General features: G+C 31.7%; 1 protein-coding gene across 1 annotated transcript in view; it reads right to left on the reverse strand.

Annotated features, from left to right (window-relative positions):
- The window catches only part of LOC126885269 (dynein axonemal heavy chain 5), a 356,025-nt gene that overhangs the window by 99,321 nt on the left and 244,444 nt on the right, over positions 1 to 12,260 (reverse strand). The window contains exon 44 of the mRNA XM_050651757.1: positions 10,598 to 10,846. Within this exon, the coding sequence (XP_050507714.1) occupies positions 10,598 to 10,846 (249 nt within the window). The remainder of the gene's footprint in view (positions 1 to 10,597; positions 10,847 to 12,260) is intronic.

The following is a 12,260-nucleotide window of genomic DNA, read 5'->3' on the forward strand; positions in this document are numbered from 1 at the left end:
AAGTATAACTTCTTACGTGCGTACAAAGTACACACACATTATTTTTTTATTTATTTGTAAATTTCAACCTGCTGTTAAAATCTGTAGGTTAACAAATGTGATTATTGCAAAATAAGTGAAGGGATAAATTGTAAAACCCTACCACTACCATAACTCTACCACAACATATCCCTATATACAAAAATGAGAAATTTGAGATGTTATGTTTTCTCTATATTATTGTACGGAGCGGAGGCATAGACCCTTACAGAGGCCACTATTAAAAAAACTTGAAGCTTTTGAAATGCGGCTCTATAGAAGAATGCTGAGAATATCCTGAACAGCAAGGATCACGAACAAGGAAGTACTAGAAAGAATAAAGAAGGAATCGGAGATTGTGTTTACCATCAAACGCATAAAACTACAGTATCTGGGACACGTTATGAGAAATCAGCACCGTTACTCCCTGCTGCAGTCCACATTGCAAGGTAAACTCAAAAGTAAGCGCGGACCCGGTAGAAGGAGAATATCATGACTACGGAATTTGAGTTTAGAACCTGGTTTAAGAAAATTTCAACGGAACAATCATAACTGACTTAAAAATCGAAACTATGAGGAAAATAATAGAAAATACAAGAAAAAAATTGAGAACAATTTATCTGAGGAAAATAAACGAGTCAATGTGAAGTACTAGAAAATAATGACTTATCCATGTGTTAAATTTATTCCTCGTTATTTTTTATTCTTTCTAGATGATGTAATTGTTTAATTATTGATGGATTATACAAACAGCAGTAACAATAAATAATAACTTTTTGCCGCTTTGCCTGACAATAATCCAGATTAAAATGCATTCTAGAGAATAATTGCGCTAATAATTGTGTAACGTTAAATCTTACATATGAATATTAGCTTTAATTTATTATGGTACAACCTCTAACTACGATTAATCACGATGTCGCTGCTAGTTCGTGTTTAACGTTGATTTTACTCCATAAATAAGTTTAATTGATTTTACTACATATAGAGAGTGTCGCAAAAACGTAAAAGACCATAAATACTTTGGGCACCACAGAAGAGACTAGTGAGAAAAAAATTAAAACTAATGAGTTTTATTCTGACAAATGATATACCCCCGTTAAAATTGGCAAAATGCTCTCACTCCCAAAATTCTATATTTTTGTTTTTTACGTTATATGTAATTAAAAAATAAAACTCATGACAGTTTTATCCTGCCCCTTACTCACAAAAACGTCATTTTTCGTTTTTATTTTTTTAGGAGGGATGCAACCAATAATTTAAAAATTTCATAAAATTTATACGCAGAGTTGAGGCTTCTACGAGACATGTACACACACACAAACTTATATGGAATCATCTGATATTTCTTATTATTTCGCTAGAATTTATTTAAAAAACAAACACACGAAGTCAAACAATATTTATTTTAAAGCAATTTAATAACAAATACATAACAATTAAATAAAACAACTTTTAAAGTCAATAGCATAAAAAATTTCAATATAAAACGAATAATGTTTAAATTATTTTTATGTTTTTTTGTTTTTTTTTTTTTTGTAGTCAGTGTTATCATCTCTAGGCCTTATGCAAACTTATTTGCGTGGGAACGCTGCTAATGAAATTATCAACATTTTATTGTGGTAGGTTGCTTCATTGTTCAAGAGCAGCTTGTACTAGCCGTGCGGTATTTTGTGGATTATCTCGGCGAGCTCTAATTTTTCTTTTAAGCATATCCCACAAATACTCTATAGGGTTAAGCTCGGGTGAGCAAGCAGGCCACTCCAAACAAGGGATACCTTCTGCTTTAATGATGTCTCTGTCACTCTAATGGTATGTGGAGGTCCATTATCATGCATTAAAATTAAATTTTCTCCTGTTGCACATCTCTAGAGTCTAACTAAAGGTTATCAACATACCTGTGAGCAGTTAAAGTTTATTGGATGAAAATTATAGGAGTTTTTTTACGGATCACAATTCCTCTCCAGAACATTACACTTCCCCTTGTATATTTGTGAGCAGATCTGACAGTTTTCGTTCTTGCTTGTCTTCCTCGACCTCTAAGTTCACGATTTCGTGGGTCATCTGATTTTACACAAATCCCGACTTTTTCTGAAAATAGCACATTTTGTCAATTCCCAATGTTCCAGTTTTGGTGGTGAAGACACCAATTTAGGCGATCAATATTGTGCTGCCTGGATAACTCGAGAACCCATAACTGTCTCCTGCTGTATACTTCTTGGTACGAACTCTTCTTCTTGTCGTTTCAACTGAAACAGTTACACCTGTTATCTTCCAAAAGCTGCCTTTGAAGCTGCAGGTGAGAAATGGTTGGGTGTCTTCCTGATGATTGGACAATTAGACAATCGTAGAGAGCCTTTGTTACTTTTGGCGACTTTCCCTTGCTTTATTTTTGAGCTTTTCTAGTTCCTGTTACCTAGCATTGGTTTTGGACAGAACACCCGGTATTACGCCTAGCTCTACAGCTATGTCCCTCTGAGAACATTACTTTCTCCACAAGACCAATAATCTTTCCCCATTGTAAGTTCTACAACCCCACATGAGGCATATTTTCGTTTTTGGACGCAAAAGTTAGTTTATTTATTTTCGTTCAATTTGCAACTCAGACAAATAACCTATACCGTACCGAGCTGTACTATCTGATTGTCTTATCGATTTGTTTATTTGTTTATTTTCAATAAAAACCCTTATTCTTCGCAACAACAACAAGTTTTTTCAAAAGAAATAAATATTGCCTTGAAATACATGGTGATTCCATATAAGTTTGGGTGTGTGTATGTATATTTTCATAGACACATCGGTTGAGTGTACATAACCTAAAACTGCATTTTTTTCTAAACAAAGGTTTTAACATTTTTTGAGATGGCTGCAGGTCTATTTTTTATTTTGTGTATTTTATCAAAAACTGTTTTCCAGATTTTTTCCAGATTTTTCTGTAAGTTGCGTTCCGTAAGCCTTCAAAATCCCCAAAAACTGGTTTTTAGGAGTTTTTGGTGATTTTTCATTTTGTAGACTTCAAAATACATCAAATGGAGGTTATTTATAGGTTATATAAATTGAAGTATAAGTCCTTTAGTTTAGAACATCCGAAAATTGGTCGAAAATCGTTCAAAGCTTTTTCAGGCTTTTAACGGATTTTGCGAGTTTTTGCGGGGTTAATCATATTTTTAAAGTTACTTAGATACAACCTGAATAAACCTTTTCATTTTTTTATGTTTTATGTGATTAAAAAATTAGATGAAGATTTTAGCTCGTTACCCTCCTACTCAGCCCCAAAAACGTTATTTTTTCGTTTTTTTTGTGGGTTGCAATCAATTTAAAAATTACAAAAAATCCACATGCATAGTTGGGTCTTTGAAAAAAAATGTCAATTTTTTACACCGTAGGAGTGTATTTTTTCGAAAAAAAGTGTATAATTTACTGCAAGTTTTTTTTATTTTGTGTATTTTATCAAAAAGTATATTTATAATTTTTTTAAAATTTTCCGTAAGGTGTGCCACCTTTAAAAATAGGAAAACCTGGTTTTATAGTAGTTTTTGTTCTGGACTTTTCCATAAAAGTTGAAGAGTAGGAGATTTCACAGGTATACTCCTTCTCAGAGGCATCTTTCTTTGTGTCACAGTTTTTCGATTTCTTTCTAACGCATTAAGTTGGAAGTTACAGAAAAAAAGGTAAGTCCGTGATTAAAATCATTTATAAGATTTATTATAGTTGTTGATATATGGCGCTTTAATCGAACAAAAAATGATTTATGTATTATCTACACGACTATAATCTGTACAATTTATAAGACTATACAAATCAAAGAACATACACCTTTTTATAAATGAAATTGTAACACAATTGATTTGTTTTTATACCAAATTACGATTACGATTCTGACAACTGTCAGATTTAACTAAAATGTCATGCTATGATTCTCTACATTCTTAAAATACGTCATTTATGACACACTGAAACACTGAGAAGAACTTTAAATTGAACCACCAGTTAGAAGAAGGGAATGAATCCAAAAAGTAGATTTTCGAGAAATCAATAAAAACTGTTTATTCGTTCTATTTAATTTTTTCTTGTTTAATAATGACATCTACTATTAAGTACAGTTTATATAAGTTAATTTGGATTGGAGAAAAACCATCCAGTGATTTTTGTTATCTAGAAAAACGATAAACGAAATATTGGATTTATTCCTTTCTTACAACTTAAATTTTTTTGACATGAATAAAGACACAAAATTGTATGAAATTACTTATTTTATTTAAAGTGGTTTAATTAATTTGCTTATTTTATTTAAAGTGGTTTATAAAAAACAAACAAATACAAAAAAAATAATTTCCATAAACTACCCTTCATCCTCAATGGTATTATCTGATGCAATAGTTGGCCATGTAAGGATGTTTTCGTAAAATTCTATTTTGTCCTCTGAAATATATGGAATTATTTTCCGAACGTCTTTCATCTTTTTCTCATTTATTGTTATTTTTGCCCTGTATGCTTTGGTAGTAGGTAATAAAGGGATAACCCCATTTTTTTGAAGTTGAAACCTCTGTTTCAGAAAACCATCTATTTGTTCTGAAACTGTTACGTAGTCTTTATGGGAAGAATAATACTCTAAATATTAATTTGGATATCATAAATGTAGACGTTGTGTCCACCGACTTACAAATTTTTTTGTAATAATTTTTCCAGGTATTTTTAAAGTCTAATATGTCATCTGATGTGATTGTTGTTACCGAAAATCCTCGTTTTTTGGCAGTAGAGATCATTAGATTGTATTCCTCTATGTAAATCCTATCTTTTCGCCTGATAAGTCTACAACCGTAGACTTATCAGGTTCAACCGTACCTGGTTAACGTTACAGATTCAACCGTAAGTTTGAAGAAAGAAGTAATTTCATGATTTATTTCCTTCTCAAAACTGTCGCACATTTCATATTGGAATATCTCCGTAATTTTTACGGTGTTTATTCCCTACTTAGCGTCGACAGATGGGCCTTAAGAGAAAATTGTAAGAAGTGTAGACACATTTACTTTTACAGTAACACCTGTGTTACCGGCCACCTGCCAACATCGGCCACCTGGACTAACGGTCAGTTTAAAAATTCCCCAAACCAATTATGTATATCTAGACTACAAAAACTGGCAATACCGGCCACCTTTCTATATCGGCCAATAATTTTTTCATTTTTAGTGGCCTTTGCTGACAGATTTTACCGTAGTTGTTGTTCTCTTCTCGTACATCATCTTGTGCCAAAATATTTTTATAAAAACTATGGTGGGCTTCTGGTATCATACCCGAATGGCATAAGTATACCAAATCTTTCTTTTTGGCCATTTGAATTTTTGGCTGTTCTTTGGCAAGTTTTCTGAGAATAGATATTTTTGACCTCTCAGTATTGTCAATACACAAGTTTTAAGATAACTGTTTTTCCTTTCATGAGAAAAAATACTTTTTGGGTTGTAAATAATTAGTCTTAATTTATGTGGTTTTAATCCAGTCTAACAAATAAATGGTCAAACTACATCGCACACATCTTATGGAAAATAAATATAATATCACACAAAGGACATAAAATTTACATGAATATATTGGTCTCGAAAATCTTTGTTTATTGTCCTAGCCATTAATGGATTACGTAGACACGCTGTATATAGACAAGGCGGAAACGGCGGGTTCGTTGGGAAAAATATTCCCATGAGATATTTTTGCATAATTACATTCGTGAGACATCCCAGAATAAGGTTCAAGAAGTCGCCCACGAGAAAAGTGGGCCAATTTTTTTTTAACAATTTTTTTTAATCAAATTGCAAAAATCAATATTTTGGCCCGGACTAATTTTTTTTAGGTTTTTTTAGACCATTCTGGACAAAAAAGGTTTCTTATAATTTTTCTCTAAAGTTGATCTTTTTCGAGTTATAAGCAAGTTAAAATTTGAAAAACGCGAAAATGGCCATTTTTAAGGCTTAATAACTCGGTCAAAAATTATTATTTTGAAAGTCAGAAAGTGACTAAATCAAAGTTTAAAGTCGCCGTTACATGATCCTGAAGAAATCTGTGTCATTAATTTACTACTAAGCTGTTATTTTTAATTAATAACAATGAGTGGTTGCATCGTATTGACGCTGCAGTAAATGTGAGTGCGAGTAAGATGCAAAATTGGACTGCTGGAATAGCTTCTCTCTCGCACTCAGCATTTACAGCCCCGCACACGTGCATGGCGCTTATTATTATTACTTAAAAATAACAGCTTAGTAATAAAATAATGACAAAAATTTCTTTAGGATCTTGTAGGGGGGGCCTTAAACTTTGATTTAGTCATATATTGACTTTCATAATAATAACTTTTAACCGAGTTATTAAGCCTTGAAAATCGCCATTTTTCGTTTTTTTCAATTTTAAATTGCTTATAAGTCGAAAACGATCAACTTTAGAGAAAAATTAGAAGAGACCTTTTTTGTCCAGAATGGTCCAAAAAATTAAAGAAAAAATTGTTCGGGCCAAAAATATTGATTCTTGCAATTTGATTAAAAAAAATTGTTAAAAAAAAATTGGCCCACTTTTCACTTGGGCGACTTCTTGAACCTTATTCTGGGATGTCTCACGAATGTGATTATGCAAAAAAATCTCATTAGAATATTTTTCCCTTCGAACCCGCCGTTTTCGCCTTGTCTAATATTTAAATTAAACACTACAGATATAGATATTAAAATAACAAATATCTTACCTACTTTTTTTCATTGCTTGTTATTGCTTGTTATCGAATCCGTTGCAATGTTCCGTGCAAAACTGTTGTAACTCTGTTACATTAGAGTTACAACAGTTTTGCACGGAACTTATGTTCAAAACGCAAAATAGTTAAACTGTTGTTGTTGTAATATTTAGCCCATTAAGCATTTGAAAGTTACTAAAGTTTTACATCGAATTCCATGATTAACTTCATTTTCATAAAATTTTGAGTTACTGCAGTCTTGCACTGAGGGTGCGTTATATTGTATTCCTCTGCGGTACGTAAATCCTATCTTTTCGCCTGATAAGTCTACAACCGTAGACTTATCAGGTTCAACCGTACCTGGTTAACGTTACAGATTCAACCGTAAGTTTGAAGAAAGAAATAATTCCGTGATTTATTTCCTTCTCAAAACTGTCGCACATTTCATATTAAAATATCTCCGTAACTTATACGGTGTTTATTTCCTACTTAGCGTCGACAGATGGGCCTTGCGTTAAGACGTATATTTTTGTTAGAAAGTCGTTTCGCCATATTTTGGCGTTTATTCCCTTCTTCTAACTGGTGGTTCAATAATTATAATAGTATAGATATTATGTAATAGGTAAATAATGGGTAAATACCTAAATCATTTCTTTTCTGATTCCTACTAGCGCCATCTATCAACAACTGGAATAAATGTTATAAATTTGTGTATCTATCATGGACGTACCTTTTTTTCTGTCACTTGTGTCGCACTGAAAGAAGCCTCTGAGAAGCACCATAGTTCATACTTTTTACACACTCTTCATTGACAGATATAAATTTTTATTACTATTATTATAATGTGAGTTTCACAATATAGTGATATAGATTAAAGTATACAAAAACAAAATGAAGAGAATAAATAACTTTTTGACACCAATATGTTTTTAAATTTCTATTATACTCTATTTTGGAAACAAACCTTTAATTAAGTAACAAATAAGTTTAAACTATAGGATAAAAAATTCATCTAAATAAAGAATCAAAATATTTTTGTCTAAAAACTGTTTACATGAGAAAAATATTGTGGCATTTTTGTAGCGTATAATGTACGCTAACAATATGTTATCTTGTAAGATTTATAGACTTAATTATGTTTTCTGCCTGACCTAAAGCAACATTTTATTAGTTAATCCCGCCGGCTCTGAAAATTTATAGTTAGCCAATGTTTGCAGATGCCGTAGATTTCTGTTTCGCTAGAATTTTAACAAATATTTGCAGGAACTAGTTGCAATGGCAGTAAATAAAACGGTGCCTAATACAAGGTTAATTTACATCATGTATAACGAAAGGGTGTATTTTGAGTTGGTTCTTTTGCGACATAATTAAGAGATTATGTTTTTTTTAGTGCAAGTATTAAAAGATGGAATGTACTACATATGTATTATTATCACTTTGACTTCATCGCGTTTGCCAACCTTAAAAATATTAGGTGAAACCCTTTGGTCATCCAGACATGATGCTGTTATGGCTTTGTCTCGAGCTTTCCGACAAGTAATGAAATCTTTAACGAAAATTTCATTACTATCAAAAAACTATGAAAAATTAGAAGGTAATGCATTATTAGAGCATATGAATAATTTTGAATTTGCTGTTAACATTAGGTACTATTCAATCTAAAATACTTAGTAACTTGATTCAAGTAACATCAAAACTTCTGCAATCTGAAACGGCAGAGTTTATGGTTTTTCAACTTTTTGAAAAAACTCATGATAATCTTTGAGAAATGAGAAATTCGTTATCTGAAATTTTGGCAGAAGCAACAAGAATGGGAGAATAGTGGAGATTCACCGGAATTTAAAAATAAACGGAAAAAACCTATAAAAAAATTACGATGAGCTCAGCTGCGACGAAAATATAACTTTTAGCAAAAAAGTTTTGAAGTTAATGTTTTCAATGTAAATTTAGATATAATATTGCAACAACTTACTAATAGGTTTAGGTTTGTCGGATTAAGAGACATAAAGGTATAATAGGTTGTTATGTTTATTCTCAAAAACTCTATTAACACGAACCGATGAAGACTTACTAAAGAAAGGCCAAATATTGTCATTTACACATATTTTAGTAAATGTTTATAATACGGCGCCAACAAAAATTAACGCGGGGGGCCCCCAATCTTCAGCTACGCCACTGGGAAAGTTCTTTTCTGCGCAGTTGACTACCTCATTCTGAGTAACGTCATATTCTGTTTACATCCGTGGTTAAAGTTTAGACAAATATATAACCTATAAGACAATTATTATATTTAACTATAGAATATAAATTTAATTATGGACGTTACAACTGTTTTATTTTACAATTGTATTCTTAAGAGGAAACAGTAGCGATCAACAGGTAGCGAAAACGCGTTCCAAGATTACGGCTGTAATTTTGAATAGTTTTTCGAGATATTTGGCACACGTATTCGTAATATAATAAAGAATGGCGGTACAGAGCCCAATTTGAAAAATATATTAATATGTGGAAATTACTCTGTAATTAAATACAATATTAAAAAACGAGCCTGTACCGCCATTAAGAAGAACAAAAAAATACACTTTCTGCAAATAAACTTTTTTATCCGATGCCTAGATTTTGTGTCATTTTGGAACTACTAAATTTTTTTATTTCATTAGTAGTTCCAAAATGACACAAAATCTAGGCATCGGATAAAAAAGTTTATTTGAAGAAAGTGTATTTTTTTGTTCTTCTTAATGGCGGTACAGGCTCTTTTTTTAATATTGTATTTAATTACAGAGTAATTTCCACATATTAATATATTTTTCAAATTGGGCTCTGTACCGCCATTCTTTATTATATTACGAATACGTGTGCCAAATATCTCGAAAAAATATTCAAAATTACAGCCGCAATCTTGGAACGCGTTTTGGCTACCTGTTGATCGCTACTGTATCACCTTAATAAGCATTTTATAATTATCAATTAACCAATAGGGATTTAGCAACCTCAACCAGATACGTCGAATGAAGTAGGTTGGGTGGAACTCCGTGACTGCATAAATATAACGTCAAATGTGACATTATTTTGTAATAATTATTTAAAATAGTTTAAATTCAAACAAATTAAGGCAGTGCATTAATATTTTAACTGATTTTTGTGTAATTTGTTTAGGTATAATGAATCAATCACCTACTGAACATAATTGTTTAGTAGGTATTAATTAAATACAGTTTAAAGTTTATAATTTATTATTATAATGAATCTTCGTTTGGAAATTGTGATTTTTATTTTTAGCAAAAACTGTGGTTGTAGAAAAAGTATAGTGTGTAACACGTGCAGAAAGGTCATTTCTCACTCGTTTGAATTGCGGTACTCGCTTACGCTCGTACCGCAACTTTTCAAAACTCGTGAGAAATTAGTACCTTTCTGCACTTTTTGCACCATATACTATTTTTTTTTTCAAAGTGTCTATTGAAATCTATTTTATGGAGCTCGTACGAAAAAAACGATTGATTTTATGAAAAAAAAAATTAGAAATACATAAATTGTAGGAAATTTTTTCTAGTTTAATTTTGTACATAAATGATTTTTTCGTAAAATGCGTCGGAAAGGAGATATCCCAAAAAACTGTTGTTAGGCGCCGTTTTTTCAATATGGCGGAGCGAGAGGCGGAGATACGGGGTGGAATTGTTGAAATTCGACAAGAGCATACCGAAATCCATAAAATTACCAATTTTCAAAACTTCCGGAAAACTTTCCAGGTAAAACTACCAAGTGATTGGACTATTTATTCGAATAAAATATCTTTTAAATATAACAGGCAATTTTTACAATTATTTAAAATTTATAATTATCTTTCTCGTTATTGTAGATTTAAAAGATTACCTTTAGCCTAGCTTCCTGTAGAGTTAAATTAGCTTTCAGAGGCAGAACTTCCCTATTAACACCGTGGAAAAAAGCCATAGCTTTGGTCCAAGATAACAGGCCAGCAACATCACCACATACTCTTTTAGCGGTATCCATATTGTAATCTTCCATTTCGAAATACGGTTGTAACAAATCCACCATCTCGTTGTTGATGATATCTTTAGGATAGTTTTGTAATTGTAGCAAAAACGTTGTTGAAGCCATCATCTGTAACATGTAGATTATTAATAATATTAGAATATTAATAATTATTAATATTATTAATAATAACATAACCATATTTAATTAATTTTTTATAAATAACCAGGCATACCCACAATTATTTTTGGTTTAACTATCAACTACCAACGACATTTTGAAGACAAATCCCAAAACAGCTCGCTTTTTAATTATAAATTATACAGTCACCGGCACAAAATTCCGCCACTCATAATTTTTGATTAAGTTTGACAATTTATAATTTTATTATTTGTACTCTGATTTCCAAGATTCTTTCACCAGTTTGTAGGTACATGTATTGATATCGTTTGTTATTATTTCGGTAACAAAAAAATTTTGGTTGCATTGCATTAGACAGGGGTGAATGGAAGCGTTGTATTTTCTCCTAAGTTTAAAAAATTCTGTGGAAAAATGGAAGAGCTGATTTTGTTTCATAGTCCTGTCATATTATCCCAAAGGCATCACCAAAATTTTGTTTTTTGAATTATCCGAATATCTCTTTTCTTGTAAGAGCTGTACCATTTTTTGTAAATAAAATCACTGATTGACTCACAAAAATATCTTAAATAGAGGTTGGATTGATAAGATTAGAATGGCCCGAATGCAGCCCAGATCTCAATCCTATTGAGCATGTACGGGATGAATAAATAGCTAGTCGCCGTCATCCTATTCCTCCAGAAAATTTGGTACAGTTATGGCTCTGGTAGAGGAATATCGAACTATTGCCCAGGCAAGGATAATACATCTTTATTCGACGCCAAACAGATTGCGAGCAGCCGTTGCTGCAAGAGATGGACATACTCGCTATTGAATTTTTTTGTTTTGTTTTTAATTTTGTTTTGTTAATTTTAGTGCGTTTGATATTTTGAACTAAATAAATCTTCAAAGCCGTGTTTTTGTTTACAGCTCTTAAAAGAAAAGAGATATGCGGATAATTAAAAAAGTAAAACCTTAGTGATACCTCTAGGATAATACAAAAGGAGTATGAAACAAAATCAACCCTCCAATTTTTCCACAGATTCTTTTAAAGTTAGGAGAAAATACAACGCTTCTATTCACCTAGGTATAATGCCATCTAAGCAAAAAATTTTTGTTATCGGAATAATAGCAAAGGACATCAATATAGGTACTTACAAACTGATGCAAAAATGTTAAAAATCGGTATACAAATAATAAAGTTATAGATTGTCAAACTTAATCAAAAATTTTGGGTGGCGGAATTTTGTGCCGGTGGGTGTATATTTCTTTGTTAACAATATTAACCAACAACCAATTGACAGTGTGAACAGCTACACATACCTTGGTTCCAACATAAACAACCAATGGGACCAGTCAAGTGAAATAAAACATCGCATAGGAAAGCGAGAGTCGCTTTTCAGAAGTGACGATTTACCACTTGCTG

Source organism: Diabrotica virgifera, chromosome 5 (assembly GCF_917563875.1).
Source record: "Diabrotica virgifera virgifera chromosome 5, PGI_DIABVI_V3a".
Lineage (NCBI taxonomy): Eukaryota > Metazoa > Arthropoda > Insecta > Coleoptera > Chrysomelidae > Diabrotica > Diabrotica virgifera.